The sequence below is a fragment of the Saimiri boliviensis genome, chromosome 17 (genome assembly GCF_048565385.1).
Source record: "Saimiri boliviensis isolate mSaiBol1 chromosome 17, mSaiBol1.pri, whole genome shotgun sequence".
NCBI lineage: Eukaryota > Metazoa > Chordata > Mammalia > Primates > Cebidae > Saimiri > Saimiri boliviensis.
In genome coordinates, this window is record NC_133465.1 from 30,242,935 (window position 1) to 30,263,842 (window position 20,908).

A 20,908-nucleotide genomic window follows, 5' to 3' on the forward strand; every position below is an offset into this window, starting at 1 on the left:
CCGCCACACTTCCGGCGGGGCTGCGACCACAGAGGGGCGCGGGCGAGCGGGCGGCCGGCCGCTGAGGGTGGCGGGATAGGCTGGGCGCGGCCGGCGCTGCGGACCCGCTACTGCTGTCCGGGTCTGTACGGTTCCGAGGGCCCTCCGTGCCGCCGGCGCCATGGGCAATTGCCACACAGTGGGGCCCAACGAGGCGCTGGTGGTTTCAGGTGAGGGGGCGGCGAGGGAGGTGGGCGCTGTGGAGGGTGCTCGGGGTGGATGCAGGGCTGGGGAGGAGCTGGGCCTGAGTCTACCGCGCGGCGCAGGGTGCTGGCCCCCGGGAGAGACCCCCCTGTGCTCATGCTTTCCTTGCTGCGTGCCCTCGGGCACCCACCAGGGGCTCCCCCTCCCGCTGCGTGTTTTCCAGTGTTTATTTGCTTCTCCTCCCCATCCCCCTCTCTAGGCCAGGCCTCCACTCGGCTCCACCGTGAGCTTGGGGGGTCCTGAACTGAAGTCCCGGGGTTCCTTGAGGGAGGGAGCTGGTGGTTCCGGGAGCGCAGAGGTTTGGCTGGATTCCAGCGCCCGGGACTGGGGCGGTCGCGCAGCCCTGGAGGGCAGGTGCCTGTAGGGGAGGGGCCCTGAGACATAGGTCCTTTCTCTGGGCACAGTCTGACCCGTTAATTCCGAGCAGGCTGGGGCTTGTTGGGGATTACTGACATTGCCCGCCCAGGCGATGCGGGTGCGGCCTCTACAGATTGGGAAACCCGGCTCTGGGCTTACAGCTTGGGATTGCAAAATGCTGCATGCTCCAGAATTTCTGTCTAGGTGGGGTTTGGGGACTGCAGTAATGGAGAAAATGAGTTGCTATTGAGATTTTATATTGGGGTGCTTTGAGAAGCGACTGACACCTTACAAGCCACCAGATTGTGCAGCTCCTGACTCAGGAGCTAGGGGAGGGGGTCCTGGTGCCTGACAGTTTGAAGGCCTGGAGCTGGAGGAATTTCTCTTGTCGGTCTTCCCATTATCAGTGCTGAGTTTTTCAGCCTGCGTGCAGGTTTGGTAGAAGTGGCTGCAGAAGAAATAGAAGGAGGTAGAAGCCCTGAGCCAGGCTTTATAGCTGCCATCCCTTGGAAAGGTATGATAAGTCCACTGGGAATTTTCATTCCAAAACATGGCCTCTGGGTCACTTTGAATCTCAAAATCAATCTAATAAGTACCGTACCCTCCTGAAGACCAGAAATAGCCTTGGGGACAGGAAGGAAACCCCCAGAGAACACTGAAGCCAGACTTGCCCCTCTATAAGACCTAGACCTGTCTCCCAGTCCCCACCCTTAGAGAAGGCTTTTAGAGACCAGAATCTGCACTGCACTTCGTTTTTCTTGTGGAATTTCCTTCAGGAAGCCCAGATTCTGGGCTGAAAAGACAAAAGCTCCAATTCCATCTTTGTGAAAAATCTTGAGACTGAGGGCCAAAAAGTGCCCCAGAGATGGGCTGTTCTGTGCCTTCCAGTTACCAAGATCCTGCTCTGCTGAAGAGAATGAGTCAATGCAGTTAGCTTCAAAGCTATATTAGGGGTGGGAAGAGGAGGTCATGCTGAGAACTGAGGATGCTGGAGTCAGGGAAGCAGAGAAGACAGGGGGATAATGCCTGGTGTAATGGTACCTCGGGATTTGAGATGATCACCCTGAGATGCAGCTCCGTCTTGCGTGTGGACTCCCAAGAAAGCAGAGCAACTGCTTCCACCCCTGTTCTCACCTTTCTGTTTTGCTCTTTGGACCTGCATCTAGGTCCAGAGGCATCACACCCAGCCCAGTTTCAGAAGGAGGATGCTAATACATCTCAAAGTCATCTTTTCCAACCCTTTTTTTTTTTTTGAGACGGAGTTTCAACTTTTGTTACCCAGGCTGGAGTGCAATGGCGCGATCTCGGCTCACCACAACCTCCGCCTCCTAGGTTCAGGCAATTCTCCTACCTCAGCCTCCTGAGTAGCTGGGATTACAGGCACGCGCCACCATGCCCAGCTAATTTTTTGTATTTTTAGTAGAGACAGGGTTTCACCATGTTGACCAGGATGGTTTTGATCTCTCGACCTTGTGATCCACCCGCCTCGGCCTCCCAGAGTGCTGGGATTACAGGCTTGAGCCACCGCGCCCGGCCCCAACCTTTCTTTTTTTTTTTTTTTTTTTTTTTGAGACGGAGTTTCGCTCTTGTTACCCAGGCTGGAGTGCAATGGCGCGATCTCGGCTCACTGCAACCTCCGCCTCCTGGGTTCAGGCAATTCTCCTGCCTCAGCCTCCTGAGTAGCTGGGATTACAGGCATGTGCCACCATGCCCAGCTAATTTTTTGTATTTTTAGTAGAGACGGGGTTTCACCATGTTGACCAGGATGGTCTCGATCTTTTGACCTCGTGATCCACCCGTCTCGGCCTCCCAGAGTGCTGGGATTACAGGCTTGAGCCACCGCGCCCGGCCCCAACCTTTCTTAATGTCTAACTCCCTCCTTCAGTTTGTAACATAAAACTTCTTTTCTCTCTACTTTTGAAAATTTTAAAGGAGAATCTTTTTTATTTTTAAAGGGAATCCTCTTCATGGGTCGGAGGTGGGGGTAAGGTGTGAGCACAATTTTATTTTCTCTCATCCATTGAAATTTAGTGTTTTTTCTGTGATTATGAATATTGGCAACAATCATGATAGTATTAGCAGGAATTTTTCTAACACACTAGTTATTGCTGGTACCTTGAAAATCATTGGCCTGGCGTGGTGGCTCGCATCTGTAATGTCAGCACTTTGGGAGGCTGAGACGGGCAGATCACCTGAGGTCAGGAGTTCGAGACTGGCCTGACTAACATGGTAAAACCCTGTTTCTACTAAAAATACCAAAAATTAGCCAGGCATGGTGGTGTGTGCTGGTAATCCCAGCAGCTACTCAGGTAGCCATGGCAGGAGAATCACTTGAACCCGGGGGCGGAGGTTGCAATAAGCCAAGATTATTGTTCCATTGAACTCCAGCTTGGGAAACAAGAGCAAAAACTCTGTCTCAGAAAAAAAAAAAGGAGCCGGGCGCGGTGGCTCAAGCCTGTAATCCCAGCACTTTGGGAGGCCGAGGCAGGTGGATCACGAGGTCAAGAGATCAAGACCATCCTGGTCAACATGGTGAAACCCCGTCTCTACTAAAAATACAAAAAAAATTAGCTGGGCATGGTGGCGCGTGCCTGTAATCCCAGCTACTCAGGAAGCTGAGGCAGGAGAATTGCCTCAACCCAGGAGGCGGAGGTTGCGGTGAGCCAAGATCGCGCCATTGCACTCCAGCTTGGGCAACAAGAGCGAAACTCCGTCTCAAAAAAAAAAAAAGGAAATCATTTACATTCCTCTGTATTTTGAAATTAAGCCAGTAATTAGATCTACCACTAGATCTTACTATTTGATATATTAATAAAGAAGGACATATATATTACTGTATTACACATTTGTTTTGTTTTAAATTTTGAAAACTTTCAATGTAATTTATTTTATGAATTTATAAATATTCTTGGCCAGACTCATGCCTGTAATTCCAGCAATTTGAGAGGCTGAGGCAGATGGATCACTTGGAGGCCAGGAGTTTGAGACTAGCTTGGGCAACATGGCAAAACTCTGCCTCTACCAAAAAAAAAAAATTAGCCAGGACTGGTGGCACATATGTGGTCCCAGCTACTCCGGAGGCGGACGTGGGAGGATGGCTTGAGCTCAGGAGGCAGAGGTTGCATTGAGCCAAGATCATACCACTGCACTCTAGCCTGAGCAACAGAGTGATACCCTGTCTCAAAAAATAAATAGATAGGTAAACAAATATTCTTGAGGAGGGGTCCTTAGACATTGCTGGATTGCTAAAGGGGTGTGGAGCTCAAAAAAAGGCTAAAACCGTCTAGTAGGCTCAAGCAATCCTCCCACCTCAGCCTCCCAAGTAGCTGAGACTGTAATTGTGCACCACCACACTCAGTTGTTTTTTTTTTTTTCTCCCTCTTTTAAAACAAGGTCTTGCTCTGTTGCCCAGGCCAGAGTGCAGTGGTTCAACTCGACTCTTTGCAGTCTCTACCTACCAGGTTCAAGCGATTCTCATGCCGCAGCCTCCAAGTAGCTGGGATTACAGATGCATGCCACCATGCCCAGCTAATTTCTATATTTTTAGTAGAGACGGGGTTTTACCATGTTGGCCAAGCTGCTCTCAAACTCTTGACCTCAAGTCATCAGCCCACCTCAGCCTCCCAACGTGCTGGGATTACAGGTGTAAGCCATCATGCCTGGCTGCTAATTTTTAATTTTTTGTAGAGATAGGGTCTCCCTATGTTGCCTAGGCTGGTCTTAAACTCCTGGGCTCAAGCAGTCCTCCTACCTCAGCCTCCCAAAGTGCTGGAATTATGGGCATGAGCCACCATGCCTAGCCAGGATACAGACTTCTTGACTAGTAGGAAGAAGGTAGGCTGTGCACAGTGGCTCACACCTGTAATCCCAGCACTTTGGGAGACTGAGGTGGGAGAGTAACTTGAGGCCCAGAGTTTGAGACCAGCCTGTGCAACATAGCAAGACCCTGTCTCTACAAAAACAATTCTTTTTAATTAGACAGGCATGGTGGGTGGTGTATGGAAGGCTGAGGCTGGAGAATCACTTGAGCCCATGAATTCAAGGCTGCAGTGAGCTATGATCACACCACTGCACTCAGCCTAGGTGACAGAGCACAACACTGTCTCAAAAACAAAAAAAGGTGGAAGAGAGCCAGGAAGGGCAGGGGGTGCTCCTGAGAGGACCGAGTGGTGGGCTGTGTCTTAGGGAGGAGCTAAGGGGGTGGAACAGAAGTTATCGTAAGGTATTTTGTGGTTCTTCAGCTTAATTATGGAAAAGGAAAGCAAGTTTGGTTAGAAAGAATGAGGTACAATTAGGAGAAACTTCCAGGTCTTGAGATGAGTAAGAGCTTGGGAAGTCAAGGAAGAGGCACCTAACTGGCCTCTTGGGAGGGCTGCTCAGGCTGAGTGACAGAAAGCTGACAGGAAGTTGCCTTTCAGGGGAGGATGCTGGTCGGGGCAGGGCAATTTGGCAGTTTCAGCTTCCTGTTGTTGCTACCCCTGGGAACCTGGCCATGTTGCTCTTGGCCAAGGCCCAGCTTGAGCTGTGGCAGCCGACTCCCCAAGTCAAAGAATAAGTTAAAGGTAAAGGATGGCCCGGGCACGGTGGCTCATGCCTGTAATCCCAGCACTTTGGGAGGCCGAGGAAGGCAGATCACCTGAGGTTAGGAGTTCAAGACCAGCCTGGCCAACATGGCAGAACCCTCTGTCTACTAAAAAAAAATTAGCCAGATATGGTGGTGGGTGCCTATAATCCCAGCTACTCAGGAGGCTGAGGCAGGAGAATCACTTGAACCCTGGAGGTGGAGGTTGCAGTGAGCTGAGATTGTGCCACCACACTACAGCCTGGGCAACAGAGCAAAACTCTGTCTGAAAAAAAAAAAAAAAAAGGCCAGGTGCAGTGGCTCATGCCTGTAATCCCAGCACTTTGGGAGGTGACGGCAGGTGGATCATGAAGTCAAGAGATCGAGACCATCCTGGCCAACATGGCGAAATCCTGTCTCTACTAAAAATACAAAAATTAGCTGGGCATGGTGGCACATACCTGTAGTCCCAGCTACTCAGGAGGCTGAGGCAGGAGAATCACTTGAATCCCAGAGGTGGAGGTTGCAGTGAGCTGAGATTGCACTACTGCACTCTAGCCTGGGTAACAGAGCAAGACTCCATCTCAAAAAAAAAAAAAAAAAAAAAAAAAAGTAAGATAAGGGATGACCATCTGTACTGTCCATCTCCCCACCTCCTCATCCTACCCCCTACCACTACCACCTTCCCACTGCATATTTTGAGAAGTCCCCTGGAGCTAGCCCAAGGTAGCCATGCCCCAGCCCCCACCAAGCCAGAAGATCTAGAATAAGCTGTGATTTTTGGCACCCTTCCAGTTTCACTTGATCCTGAGATGGTTTGGGTTTCAGATTGAGTGCTTGTCCTCGGATGCCACCCCATTCCACCTCCCAGGTCAGAAAAGCCCGGAATGGCTTACCTTGAGCAGCAGCCCTGTAAGCGGATAGTTCTACCCTAGCGAAACAGATATCCAAGACCCGCCTCTTAGTGTTCCCTGCCCACACCATGGGGCTGCTCTTTGATCCCTGGACCTCTGGCTTTGCTTCTGAAACTTCATGCATGGCAGCAGACCCAGAAAACTGAGTTACCTGCCTGGTAAGCAGTATTAGATGGCAGCTCTCCAACCTTTCAAGCCCTCCTCGCTGGGGGCGGGGTGGAGCAGGTCTTTGTTCCTTTGCCTCCACCCACCCAAAATTTGTCCCCAGTTTCCCTTTCTCACCATAGTGTCTGTTTCTATCATTGTCCTCACCACCCACTCAAATCCAGACTGTAGAGCTGCACTACCCAATGTGGACACTAGCCACAGGTGGCCATTTAAATTAATTAAATAAAAAATTGAGGCTCGCTAAGCACAGTGGCTCATGACTGTGATCCCAGCACTTTGGGAGGCTGAGGTGGGTGGATCACCTGAGGTCAGGAGTTCAAGACCAGCCTAACCAACATGGTGAAACCTCTTCTTAAAAAAAAAAAAAGAAAATTCAGTCTGGGCACGGTGGCTCACACCTATAACCCCAGCACTTTGGGAGGCCGAAGTGGGAGCCTCATGGGGTCAGGAGATGGAGACCATCCTAGCTAACATGGTCAAATCCTGTTTTTTTTTTTTTTTTTTTTTTTTTTTTGAGACGGAGTTTCGCTCTTGTTACCCAGGCTGGAGTGCAATGGCGTGATCTCTGCTCACTGCAACCTCCGCCTCCTGGGCTCAGGCAATTCTCCTGCCTCAGCCTCCTAAGTAGCTGGGATTACAGGCACGCGCCACCATGCCCAGCTAGTTTTTTGTATTTTTAGTAGAGATGGGGTTTCACCATGTTGACCAGGATGGTCTCGATCTCTTGACCTCGTGATCCACCCTCCTCGGCCTCCCAAAGTGCTGGGATTACAGGCTTGAGCCACCGCGCCCGGCCACCCTGTTTCTACTAAAAGTACAAAAAATTAGCTGGGGGTAGTAGCACATACCTGTAGTCTTAGTTACTTGGGAGGCTGAGGCAGGAGAATCACTTGAACCCTGGAGGCAGAGGTTGGCAGTGAGCCGAGATTGTGCCACTGCATTCCAGCCTGGACAACAAAGCGAGAATTCGTCTCAAAAAAAGAAAAAAAAAATTCAGTTCCCCAGTCATACCAGTCTCATTTGAAGTGCACAGCAGTTGCATGTTGCTAGAGGCCAATGTACTGCACAGTGTAAACACAGAAGAAGATATAGAACATTCCTACCCTCACAGAAAGTTGTCTTGAATAAGACTGCTCTAGAAGTTGTCTGCCCATATCAGCCACCATGCCTTGCCTGGGTTACTGCAAGAGGCTTCTACCCAGTCTCCCTGATCCCGGTGTCTTCCTCCTCGTGCAAAGTGGTGTGTTTCTCAAGGGTAACCTGGCTTCCTTTCACACACAGCTCCTTGGCCTGACATACAAGACACTGTGATCTGCCCTCTGCCCCTCCACTTCCTTTGTTCCCTGATGTGAGTCCTCAGAGACACTAACCCAACTGTATGAAACTCCCCCAGACCCTTGACCTGGGGAGTTAAACAACCTTTTGAGGTGGCTTGAGGCTTTCATGAAAACCTAACTTTGTGTAGATGGAAATGATAATGCTTGACTGGACTCAGTGGCTCACACCTGTAATCCCAGCACTTTGGGAGGCCAAGGCATGTGAATTGCTTGAACCCAGGAATTCGAGACCAGCCTGGGCAATATGGTGAAACCCTGTCTCCACAAAAAATCAGCCAGACCTGGTGGCATACACCTGTGGTTCCGGCTACTCAAGAAGCTAAGGTCAAAGGATCGATTGAGCCCAAGAGATCAAGGCTACAGTGAGCCGTGATCTCACCACTGTACTCCAGCCTGGGCGACAGAATGAGACCCTGTCTCAAAAAAAGAGAAGAAAACACTCTGGTTTTTCCCAGATCATATATTTTCTTTGAATTCTGTTTCCTGTACATTTTTGTGCCCTGCAAGTTAACTGCCTGTCCAGTTTTATGAAATTTTCCTTGAACTTGATAAGGAATTTTGGCATTAACAAGAGAGTTTACTACAAGATTCTCAATAATTGATTTTTCTCATTTCTGTATAGGGAACTTGTCTACAGCATGGATCTGGGTTGTGGCTGAATTAGATATTCTGTGTAGTTGACACACTGTTTCCCAAGAACCACTTCCTTTTTAGGCCTTTTTGCTTTCTCTTCACTTATCCCACTGTTACCACAAGTTAGCTTTTGTTTTGAGGCCTTGCCTTCACCAGCTCCCATGAGAGGAACAAAATCATTCTGAATATTCTGGAACTAGAGAACCAGCCTCACTGAGATGTATCTGCTAGGCAGAAGAGCAAGCCCCGCCACCTTGACTGGAAGACTATTCCTTCCCTCCCACAAGCCCCACAGTGTGGTTCCCCTCTGTGTTCCCTCTCTGTCTATACCCACTGTGATAACAGGTGAACTGCAGGGCATACTTTTTTTTTTTTTTTTAAGACAGGGTTTCACCATGTTGGCCACCACACCCAGCCAGGGCATACTTTTTTATTGAATGAATTAATTAAAAATGGAAGCTAGACCAGGCACAGTGGCTCATGCCTATAATCCCAGCACTTTGGGAGGCCGAGGTGGGCAGATCACCTGAGGTCAGAAGTTCAAGAGCAGCCTGACCAACATGGAGGAACCCCATCTGTACTAAAAATACAAAATAAGCAGGATGTGGTGGCGCATGCCTGTAATCCCAGCTACTAGGGAGGCTGAGGCAGGAGAGTTGCTTGAACCCAGAAGGCAGAGGTTGCAGTGAGCTGAGATTGTGCCATCGCACTCCAGCCTAGGCAACCAGAGCAACACTCCATCTCAAAAAATAAATTAGCCGGGCGCGGTGGCTCAAGCCTGTAATCCCAGCACTTTGGGAGGCTGAGGCGGGTGGATCACGAGGTCAGGAGATCGAGACCATCCTGGTCAACATGGTGAAACCTCGTCTCTACTAAAAATACAAAAAATTAGCTGGGCATGGTGGCGCGTGCCTGTAATCCCAGCTACTCAGGAGGCTGAGGCAGGAGAATTGCCTGAACCCAGGAGGCGGAGGTTGTGGTGAGCCGAGATCACGCCATTGCACTCCAGCCTGGGTAACAAGAGCGAAACTCCGTCTCAAAAATAATTAATTAATTAATTAATTAATAAAAATGGAAGCTGGGCCAGGTTCAGTGGCTCATACCTGTAATCCCAGCAGTTTGGGAGGCTGAGGTGGGCCAATCACGAGGTCAGGAGTTCGAGACCTTGTCTCTAATAAGAATACAAAAATTAGCCTGGCATGGTGGTACGTGCCTGTAATCCCAGCTACTCAGGAGACTGAGGCAGGAGAATTGCTTGAACCCAGGAGGCTGAGGTTGCAGTAAGCCAAGATCGCACCACTGTACTTCAACCTGGGTGACAGAGCAGGACTCCATCTTGAGAAAAACAACTTTAGCTGGACATGGTGGCATGAGCCTGTACTCCCAGCTACTCAGGAGGCTGAGGAAGGAGAATCGCTTGAACCCAGGAGATGAAAGTTGCAGTGAGTCAAGATCGCGTCGCTGTACTTCAGCCTGTCTACAGCGAGACTCCCTCTCAAAATAAAAAATCTAAAAAATGGGACGTAAGGGCAGGGAGAACTTCTCTCTCATTGGTGTGTAACCTTGGCACCAGGCACCCAACAGTACGCGTTGTCAAGTATCAGAGCAGGTAAAGGACAAAAGGTGCTATCAGTGGGCTGGGGAGTAGACAGACCCAAGAACCAACTGACTGGCGGTGGTTTCCTTTGCTCCCCAGGGGGCTGTTGTGGTTCCGACTATAAACAGTACGTGTTTGGCGGCTGGGCCTGGGCCTGGTGGTGTATTTCCGACACTCAGAGGTAAGCACCTGGGGGCTCTAGAACTTGTCATAGAGTGGGCCAGGGAAAGAGGGACTTTTAGCATTCTTCTGCTTTACCCCAAGGGTCAGCTAGAATATCTACCATTTCCACATTCCATTCTGGTGGGTGGGGCTTTCTAAGAAGCAGGTGAGATGGATTGGGCAGGGATGCAGGAGACATGTATCAGGAAAGTCTGTCATGGGTGCTCCCTTCTTACTGGGTGTTCTTTCTTCCACCGGAGGCGGCATTACTTCTGTCACAGAGAACTCAGGATGATGCCCAGGCAGAATCTTGATTTCCTAATCGTAGCTCAAAGTTATTTAAGAAATCTTTATTATTTGCCCAGCTTGGCGTGGGCATATGAAGAGAGGAAAACCAGGAGAGACCCCATGCACACCCTTACCTATGTAGGCCCTGGAGTAATCCAGGCAGGGACTACGTGGCAGAGAATGGATATATAGTCAGAAGTGGTTCTGTGACAGTGATGAATTAGAGACAGGGATGGGGACCTAACGACTTCGTGCTGGGGTGGGGGGCAAGACAGGTCTAGACCTCCTAAATCAGTCTGGAAAGACTTACTAGAGGAAGTGAGTTTTCAGCTCCCCAGAGGGCCCACCATTCAGCTCTACCTGCTGCTGCCTGCAGAGCCCAGGGCAGGGCCAGACCTGGCCTCTCCTGTCACCTCATCTCCCACCCAGCAGATGAGCCATGCCAGCTACCTTTCCAGGATCACCCACTTTCTGATTATGGGAGGTAGAGAGGAGGAGCAGACCCATCGAAACCAGGACCCAGGCAACAAGGGCAGCAGAGCTGTGGGCATGTTGCAAGGGGGTCAGTCACCCCACAGGGGAAATCATGGAGATTCCAGCGGAAACCCCCTCTGCCTAGCCCCCACCCATCAGCAGCTCATGTCTGCACTGAGCTGCTAGTGCTTGAGGCTCCTGGGAGCCTGAGGACATCTGCTAGGGTTAGGGGAATGGGAAGCATGGCACAACAGATTAACTTCACTGGTTCACAGTAACTGCTGTACTCTTCCACCTCTCCCCCGACTTTACCCGACCGGAGGTGAGTAATATCCAAGGCTCAGATTGTCACAGTAATCAATAGTGGCCATAGCCTCCACTTGAGAGGATCTGAGTAGGCCAGTGGCCTGTCAGAAGCCATGGGGAGCCCTCTCCAGACACACCACCACCCCACACACTGTGCAGTACCAGCACAACAGAGTGTCTTGTCCAGATGCCTCGACCTGCAGCCAGGCCCACCTGTCCTGTGTGGGCAGCCACTGCTAGGGCAAGTCCCCTGCAGCCCTTTCTCCATCTTCTTGGTCCTCTGCTCTCCCTTCTTGCTCCAGGGAGCAGAGCCAGGACAGAAGGGCTGAGCCTTTCTGACAGCAGGTTTGGAAGTTAGAGGTAAGGGACCTTATATCTCTTCCCAGGACACCGACCTCACACCCAGGATCCACATCCTCCCTGTGGTCCCACTGACTGGGTAGTCTGAGCCAGTAGTCCTTCCCCTCTTATCCCCTTTTCTGGGGGTCAGCTCCTTCCCCATTCCCTAGCCTGTTTGGGGGATATCTCCACAGGCTGGGGCCTTTATGTCCCTAGGCTTTCAGGAGCCTCTCAGGTCAGAGTAGAGGCTTCTAATAGCCTAGATACTCAGCCTCCTTCTCGAGGTCCTTTCTGCAGCTGTCACGTGCCTTGGGGTCAGCCATTCTTCTTACAGGCTCAGTGACCTGTCCTGCTGCACTTTGCTGCTACATCCTATACTATCCCAAGGCCCTGATGTGGGCAGCTCTCTCTTCCTTACCTGAGCAATTCTCTACCCTTGGCATCTGAACTGCAGCCTCCCTTCTTCCCTCCCTGCTACCCTTCGTCCCTCCCTCTCCCTATTTCCCTTTCTCCTTCCCCAGAAGAGAGCTTGGTAGGTTCCTGTCTGAGCCAGGTCAAGAGTCCTCTCAGGCCCAAGAATGCTAGTGTTAGAGGCTCGAATAAAGGCAACCTTTGCATGTCTGCATGGCCAGAGCCCCAGGGCTGGCACTGGGGATAGCCCTCCCAGGATTGAGATGGGGGCTGCGCATCGCCTGCTGCTCCTCCTCATCCCCTCCACCTGCTTCTGCCCCTTCACCCTTGGCCTCTGTCCTCTCTTCCTTCCTCTGATTTAGGGAAACTTTCCACACTGTCTACAGCCTGGCCTCTGCCTAGACAGCCACCCTCCACACACTGCCTAGGGAGGCCCAGCCAGAATGAGCCGGGGAGCTTTGAGGCACCTTGATTTCTTTGCCAATAATCTCTCTGCCCCTGGCCAACTTTGGAAGTTCCCAATTAAATGTCTCCCCTATCTCCTGTTGTCCCTGAGTTTTCCGGCAGGAGCACACTTTCTCCCCCAGCCTTCCTTGACCCCCACATCAGAACATCCAATTTTTCGTTGGGCTTTTCTGGCCTCGCCTTGCCTTCTTAGTGATAGATAGTGCGTACCTGGTGGATTCAGCGTTTGCTAAAGCTCAGGAGTCCCCAGAATAGCCTCCCACTCCCAATTTCTGGAAACACAGGTTTACCTGTGTGAAGACAGTGGGGACTAAGGGTCAGTCCCCCAGGTTGTGACAGGATCCCTGGGAAAGCGAGGTGGCCGGCAACCTGGGTGCCCTGTGCTTAAGCCTCCCAACCTCATGCTGCAGGCATCTTCCCCAGCCCAGCAGCTCCTCACTGGAAGGGTTTGGGGACTAGAGAAGAGACCCAGAGGCCTCAGGCCAGCATGGGGGTCTCTGCTTTCCTGCAGCCCTCGGCTGAGCTGCAGTTGGGGGTTGGATTACTGACAGCATGTCTGCCCCCCAGGCGTCAGGCATCAGTGCTTGTCTGGTAACTACTGTGTGTGTTTGCTGTGTCCCCTCCTCCCCTTCCTGTCCCTACCTCTTCCCAACCCCTGGCTGCTCCTCAGACTGTCTCTGGAGGTTATGACCATCCTGTGTCGCTGTGAGAATATTGAGACGTCGGAGGGGGTTCCACTATTCGTAACAGGGGTTGCACAGGTAATAACCCACCTGCTTCCTCCTCCATGCCTAACCTTCTCTCTTCCTGCCCTGCGGGGCCTGGCAGACAGGAGCCGATGAAGTCCCCTCCTAAGAATTCTGCCTTTCTCCCTCTCCTCTTTTCTCTCCTCCGCTGCCCTGGGTGCCAGGATGGATCCCAGTAGATCCCCGGGTCCCTTGCCCTTGCCCATTGGACTGCAAGCAGGGAAAGAGTGAGGGATTCTGGAAGCTCTGCCAAGTCTGCCAGTGAGTGTCCCAGGGTGCCAAGCGTTCATTACCATGCAGCCGTAGCTGGTGAAATCTATTCTTGGACTTGGGTGTTAAGTAGCTCCAAATGTTTACTCTGTCATATGTGGGTTCCCCTCTTTATTGCTTCATTCACCAGCTCTCTACTGAGCACCTTCTCAGTTCAAGGCACATGGACTGCAGGAGTGAACGTCAAAAACTCCTGCCCCCTCAGAGCCCATGTGCCAGCTGGTTCCCAGGCTGGAAGAGGGCTGAACAGCATCTTCCTCATCCCCTCCCTCTGCATTAAATTACCCATCAACCTGCTTAGGCAAAAATATCATATCACCACTCCCTTCTTCACCCATCCTGCCGTTTCCAATGGGGAAGGGGACCATCCCCATCTCATTAGCCCTTGTAGCCATGGGAGATACAGAGGCCTGAGAGGCTCAGAGCACCTTGTGTGGAAGGGATAGGGTCCAGGCCTCCCTCAACACCCCATTTGATGCAGTCCTGTCCCCCTCCAAACCCACTCTTATACTTGAAACATCTGCAAATGCCCAGATTCCTTTTAAGCTGGGTGACTGTGGACTCTTGAGGAATCAGATTACCTGGCCAGAACAACTCTTTCCAGGGTTAACACTCCTTGGCCAAGAGGCTCTAGTGGGACCTCAGTCTACATTCCCCACGTGACCCACCTGGGCCTAATACCAGAGGTGGGTTTCAAGTCAAAGACTACAGCCAGGTGGAGGGACCAGGCAGGTCTTCCCTGGCAAGGGGCAGGTCAGGATTACTTCCATCTTGGCCCAGCAGTGGGCATACTCCCAGGATGCCAGGCAATCAGGCAGAGCTTTCCAGGCAGCTTCCTGGGGCACCCTGGCGTGCTGAGTAGACCAAGGAATGGGTCAGGGCTTCTGTGGGAGGCTCAGATGGCATCCACGCTGGCCTGCAGGGCCGGGAGGACCAGCACTGACTTACTATCCTAGAACATACACACAACTACACCTGGATTCTCCCCTGCCAACAGCCCGGACCACCCATGGCCACTTCTTTCCACTTAGTTTTTCTCACTATTCCATCCAGGCTGACTTGAGCAGAGGGTGTGTGCACATACACAGCCCACTTCTGCTCCTTCTCCTGGGGCTACCTGCACCTACGCTCCCCCCCAGCCCACTTCCTTCTCAGACACTCGCATCTACAGCCCCTTGGAGAGTCCTCCCTCCACCCTTTTCACCAGGACCCAGCTGGAGCCGTGAGGTACTAGACTCTTTCCCAACACTGCCAGGCCCTGGGCCCCCAGACCCATGCCCCTGTTTTGCATTTCTTGGCAGGATTTCCCTAGAGATTATGACGTTGCAGCCCCGCTGCGAGGACGTAGAGACGGCCGAGGGGGTAGCTTTAACTGTGACGGGTGTCGCCCAGGTATAGTAACTCAGCAGCCCCGCGCATGTCCATTGAGCTGCCTGGTCCCGTACTCGGGTTCGGGGGGAGGAGGAGAGGACGGCAGCCAGGGGCAGTCTCTCTCCAGCGTCCCAGCCCCGGCAAGTCCCACAAGAGAGGGTGAGTCAGGTCATCGCCACTGGAACTTGCTCACCCGGCCCTTTTGGCCACCCAGCAGGACTAACAGACACCCCTTCTTTCCTCAGCGGGCCCGCGAAGGACAGAACCAGTGCTGAGGGCTCCTGGCTCACTAACCCCACCCTCATTCTTTGCAGGTGTTGGAAATGCCAAGCCCCAGAATCCAGGCCTTCCTTGTTCCCTGGGTACAGGGTGGGCGGGGTGGGGCCCAGAGAGAGAGGCCATGTGAGGCAGAGGAGCTCTGGACTCTGGGAGTTGGAGGCTGTGTCATATTCCCAGCTGGGGGACTAGGTGGGGGCTTCCTACCCTGATCCACCTCTCAGCTTCACAGGGCAGCGAGGTTCAGCCATGCTGTAGGCCTTGGCGAGGGGTTGGCTGAGTACCTCAAAAAGCAGAGGCACCCTTGGTCGCATCCCCCAACCCTCTCCTGCCCTGTCTAGGCTCTTTCCTTCTCTGTCTGTGTCCCTATTGCTCATTCTCCTCGTCATACTCGCTGCCCCTCAGCGCAAGGGTCTCCCATGTGTTGGAAGCCTGCAAAGGAGGAATTGGCTGGTGAGGGAACAGAGCTGGAGGGGTGGGGAGACAAGCCCCAAATGCCCAGGAGAGGCTGTGGCGGGGCCTGGGGCTGCCAGTGCAGTGAAGTATTAGGAAGCTCTTGTGCTGCTGTCTCCCTACTAGAGGCCTCAGACAGATTCCAGCCCCCAGGGCCTCCAGGTCTGAAAAAAGGAGGGAAAGGGGTACAGCCACCACCCTGCCTACCTCTGGGTCTGGGGCCTCCGTCTGCCTCACTCCAGCCTGACTGAAGCGCCTCTGTCATCACTGGCAGGTGAAGATCATGACGGAGAAGGAACTCCTGGCTGTGGCTTGTGAGCAGTTTCTGGGTAAGAACGTGCAGGACATCAAAAACGTCGTCCTGCAGACCCTGGAGGGACATCTGCGCTCCATCCTCGGTGAGACCCTATCCAGCCTTTGAGGAGCTTCATGGGGTTCCTAAGCCAGGGCAGGGAGGGGTGCAGGGCTGGGCAGGGGGCCTCTTTCACTGGGGTTTCAAGGTAAAACATTTTTCCTCAAGTATTTCATTTTAAAACTTCAGGTGACTTGAGTGGAGAGGCCATTGGGGTGGGATGGGCCTAGGGGACTGTCAGTCTGCTTAGGAACCTGGTGCTGCTTGGGATGCTTCTCGTCCAGCCTGGACTCTGCAGCAGGAGGCTCAATGTTAAATGCTGTTGAGAAGATACTCCAGGAAGTCCCAGCTCAGACCGCAGCACCCCTGCATGCACCCAACCTCTCCATGCATGCCTCCTCCCTTCCCCAGCGGGCTGGGTCCCTGGGGAACCAGCCCCTGATCCCTCTGCCCCCAGGGACTCTGACAGTGGAGCAGATTTATCAGGACCGGGACCAGTTTGCCAAGCTGGTGCGTGAGGTGGCAGCCCCTGACGTTGGCCGCATGGGCATTGAGATCCTCAGCTTCACCATCAAGGTACGGTGTGATGGGAAGCTGTATCTCCTGGTGTCCATCTGGGAGAAGGTGGCTTGGCTAGAGGAGCACCTTTGTGCCTCTGGCTGCTCTTTGAGCTTATGAAAGCCTTTTTCCTCCCCAGGACGTGTATGATAAAGTGGACTATCTGAGCTCCCTGGGCAAGACACAGACTGCTGTGGTACAGAGAGATGCTGACATCGGCGTGGCCGAGGCTGAACGGGACGCAGGCATCCGGGTCCGTGGGTTCAAGGATGGGAAGCTCAGGGATGATAGGACCATGCTCACTTAGGGGAACTCTACTCACTTGCACCTTCTGCCCCTAGGAAGCTGAGTGCAAGAAGGAGATGCTGGATGTAAAGTTCATGGCAGACACCAAGATTGCTGACTCTAAGCGAGCCTTTGAGCTGCAAAAGTCGGCCTTCAGTGAGGAGGTTAACATCAAGGTGAGCAGCCTGAGGGCATCCTGGGTTGGGGCTCAGGGATCAGGACTTGGTGACCAGCTTCTAATGTACCAGTCACCCTCTTGCCACAGACAGCCGAGGCCCAGTTGGCCTACGAGCTGCAGGGGGCCCGTGAGCAGCAGAAGATCCGGCAGGAAGAGATTGAGATTGAGGTTGTGCAGCGCAAGAAGCAGATTGACGTGGAGGCGCAGGAGATCCTGCGCACGGACAAGGAGCTCATCGCTACGGTGCGCCGGCCCGCCGAGGCCGAGGCCCACCGGATTCAGCAGATTGCCGAGGGTGAAAAGTGAGAGCCGCCCAGGTGCCGGGATTGGGGCTTAGTCAGGCTCCTCTGCCCTTTACTCTCCTGACCACAGCTTGGAAGCCACTTCTCCCACCTCTACCATGTCTGCTTACTCACTGTGAAGTGAGAATAACCCCGCATTCCCTGTGGGGGTCCTAGATAAAGGAGGCTCCAGTACCTAGTGTAGTGCATGGGAATAGAAAGCATCCTGGTTTTTCCCCTCCCACGTACAGCTGGGAACTGGTGGCCTCTCCCTGGCCAGAGCCAGAAGGCCAGGCCACCCCCGCCCTTCAAATGTCTCCCACCCCTGACAGCCCCAGAACAGAGGGTTTGGAGGTTTGCTGGCCCCCAGGCAAGGTTTGAGAGGACCCTGGTACGTCCACTGATCCTGTCCGGCCGGATCTCCCCCAGGGTGAAGCAGGTCCTCTTGGCACAGGCAGAGGCTGAGAAGATCCGCAAAATCGGGGAGGCGGAGGCAGCAGTCATCGAGGCGATGGGCAAGGCGGAGGCCGAGCGGATGAAGCTCAAGGCAGAAGCCTACCAGAAATACGGGGATGCAGCCAAGATGGCCTTGGTGCTGGAGGCCCTGCCCCAGGTGAGGCTTCCACCCAGGTGGGCCCCAGGGTTGAAGTTTCCTTGCTTGACTAGCTGGGCAAGTGCCAGAACTTCCCTAGGCTTTGCGAGTGACACAGGGACAGGTGGCTAGAAGGGTTAAAAGAGAAGTGTCCTAAGCAGGGGGCAGGAACCCAACAGGCCTAAGCCATCCCTGGCCCACACAGCCTCTCTTACCATGCTAGACTAAGGGCCGCCCAGGCTGCTTTGGGGTTAGAGTGAGTTGAGGAAGGGAGGGAGAGATGCTGGACTGGGCTGGGGACGGAGTCAGTGCCAACCAGTCTCTCCTCCGACTCTTACCTCCTAGATTGCTGCCAAAATCGCCGCTCCACTTACCAAAGTTGATGAGATTGTGGTCCTCAGTGGGGACAACAGCAAGGTCACATCAGAAGTGAACCGACTGCTGGCCGAGCTGCCTGCCTCTGTGCATGCCCTCACGGGCGTGGACCTATCTAAGGTGTGTGCCTGCCTGGCTGCAGCAGTGGGGTTGCCTGGGCAGCCCATCGGACAGGCCCAGGCAGAGTGGTCCTGGGCTCTGGAGCCTCATGGCATCTCCCATCCTTGCAGATACCCCTGATCAAGAAGGCCACCGGTGTCCAAGTATGAGGCTCCTGCAGGCACAGTCTCTTCGGCAGCCACCCGGCCCTCCCTCCAGCACCCGTTTTAATCCCACAGGAACAACGGGAATGTTACTGACTCTGGTGCCTTATCTTGAAGGGACCAGAAGTGCTGTGCGTTCAGGCCATCTCTGGCTGTCTTCCCATCTCTCCTGTCTCTGTCCACCTCCTCTTCCTCTCCTTTACCCCACGTTCACTGCCACTTTCATCAGGTTTGTCTCTCATCTCCCTGTGTGTCTTCCTTTGTCTTTTTCTCTCCCCCCATGCACAACATGTAGTATAAGCTGAAGATGTTTATTACAATCACTCTCTGTCTGTGGGGGGCGGCCCTGCTGCTCCTCAGAATCCTGGTGCCTTGAAGTTCTCTGTGTATCTGTCCGTCCTCCCTATGGCCCTGGCCAGAACTCAGCATGGGCAGGGGTTCTGGGTAGGACGGTAACTGTCGCCTCTCCTGGACTGGTCTTCCCAGCCCTAAACCCTGCCCCAGGAAGCCCACAACCTCATCTGCCCCAGGCCCCGGCTGGCACTCATACTCTGTATTCTCTCCCCATCCCAGGGGCACAGAGGCAAGGCCTCCTGCCTGCAGCAGCTTCCTCAGTTTCCTACTGCCTTAGGAGGCCCCTGCTTGTGCTCAGGGAAGGACTCTTCGTGGGCATGTTCCTGCTGGGGCAGTGGGGCTTGGTCCCAACTCTGCTAAGTTTTCTGAGATCAGGGTCTAGCCCTGTTGGGGATAGAAAAGTATGTAGACCTTTCTGCTAGGGCTGCAGTATCCTGGGTTTTGGGTCCTTCCAGTGGGCAGGGCTGTGCCAACCCTGTACAGAATCGAGTGCTGTAGCCTGGCCAGACCCCAGAGCCCTTGTGCTATTTTTCTTCTGGCCAGAGTGATAGGGTTCCACTCATGAGGAAGCAGCCCAATCCTCTGCCTCCTTGCTCCAATGGAGGCAGAAGAGCCTAGGACACAAGTGTCCTGGCAGGGGCGCTGTGGTTGTCCAGTGGTCCCGGCTCCCCACCCTGGCCCTGCCCCAGCCTGTGTAGCTCTTCCTGCATGTGGATGCTGCATGTCTGGTCTGGGGCTTGGATGTTGCACTGCCCCACTGCCTGTCCCTTCTGGTAAAATAAAGATTTCTTAATGCCCACGCCAGCATTGTGTCTTCTGTGAGGAGAGAGACAGAACCAAGAACCAACCAGGTCCCTCCCCTTCTTTAGCATCAAGGCAGCTTTTAACCTGTTCTTCCCCACCCTAGCCACTGGGGGGCAACAGCACACTGGTCTTGCCCCCAGTAGAGCCTTGGGCATGACTGATTGGCCGAGATCCTGAGGCCAGTCCCCAGCCCTGGAACATCTGGCACCATCACAGGCAGAAGGTGGAGGGGGCGAGCAGGGTGCAGTTGCTTACACCTGTAGTCCCAACTACTCAGGAGGCTGAGGTGAGAGAGGATTGCTTGAGCCTAGGAGTTTGAGGCCAGCCTGGGCAACATAGCAAGACCCCATCTCTTAAAAAAAAAAGGAAAAAGAAAAGTTGGAGGAAGCTGCCAGGTTCACTGCACCTCTGTACCAGTGTACTGAGCCCTACTCAGTAATGGAGCCCATCTCTCAGGCTTAAAAGTGCTTAGATTCTGAAGTAAGGCAGTTTTGGTTTAAATTTCAGCTTTGTTGTTTATTACCTGTGTTATCTTAGGCAAGTAACTTCATCTTTCTGGACCTCAATATTCTTAGTCATTTAATAAGTTTATCAAATGCTTGCCATGTACCAAGCATGTCCTAGATGCTAGAGAGACAAGTGAACAAAATGAATGAATAGACGTTCAAGCTTACATTCCGGTAGAAACAAAAATATACACTATGTTAGATAACGGTAAGTCATAAGGAAAAGAAGTCAAAGAAATAATCAGTGTGGGGGGTGCTGAAATTTTGGGGTATTTAAAGAAGGCCTCACTGAGAAGGTAGCACTAAAGAAAGTAAAGGAATGAGCCATATGGATATCTGAAGGAAGAGCTTTTCATACAAAGGCCCTGAAGTGGGAGAGCGTCTGGCATGATCGAAGAAGAGCAAGGTGGAAGGCTGAGGCAGGCAGATCACCTGAGGTCAAGAGTTCGTTCAAGCCGGGCACAGTGGCTCACACCTGTAATCCCAGCACTTTGGGAGGCTGAGGCGGGTGGATCACCTGAAGTCAGAGTTCTAGACCAGCCTGACCAATATGGTGAAACCCTGTCTTTAAAAATATATAAATTAAAAAATTTTTTAATTTTTTTTTTTTTTTTTCCAGATAGAGTTTCACTCTTGTTACCCAGGCTGGAGTGCAATGGCGCGATCTCGGCTCACCGCAACCTCCGCCTCCTGGGTTCAGGCAATCCTCCTGCCTCAGCCTCCTGAGTAGCTGGGATTACAGGCACGCGCCACCATGCCCAGCTAATTTTTTGTATTTTTAGTAGAGACAGGGTTTCACCATGTTGACCAGGATGGTCTCGATCTCTTGACCTTGTGATCCACCCGCCTCGGCCTCCCAAAGTGCTGGGATTACAGGCTTGAGCCACCGCGCCCAGCCTAGCCAAGATTTCTTTTTTTTTTTTTTTTTTTTTTCTTTTTCTTTTTTTTTTTTTTTGAGACGGAGTTTCGCTCTTGTTACCCAGGCTGGA

At 52.8% G+C, this 20,908-nt stretch overlaps 1 protein-coding gene across 4 annotated transcripts; it reads left to right on the top strand.

Moving 5' to 3' along the window:
- The first annotated feature begins 46 nt into the window (after positions 1–46).
- On the top strand, positions 47–19,408 carry FLOT2 (flotillin 2). 4 transcript variants are annotated; one of them, XM_010342062.3, is made up of 11 exons: positions 47–209; positions 9,910–9,991; positions 12,926–13,016; positions 15,646–15,769; positions 16,181–16,299; positions 16,421–16,534; positions 16,623–16,742; positions 16,832–17,046; positions 17,455–17,638; positions 17,963–18,112; positions 18,223–19,408. In XM_010342062.3, the coding sequence occupies exons 1-11, from the start codon at positions 161–163 to the stop codon at positions 18,259–18,261; spliced, it is 1,287 nt and encodes a 428-aa protein (XP_010340364.1). In that variant the 5' UTR covers positions 47–160; the 3' UTR covers positions 18,262–19,408. The 4 variants fall into 4 exon arrangements, with proteins under 4 accessions (XP_010340364.1, XP_003931485.2, XP_074244551.1 ...); XM_003931436.4 differs by lacking the exon at positions 12,926–13,016 and adding an exon at positions 14,573–14,663 and having other exon boundaries at positions 49–209; XM_010342063.2 differs by lacking the exons at positions 47–209; positions 9,910–9,991 and adding an exon at positions 14,573–14,663 and having other exon boundaries at positions 12,928–13,016.
- Positions 19,409–20,908: the final 1,500 nt, after the last annotated feature.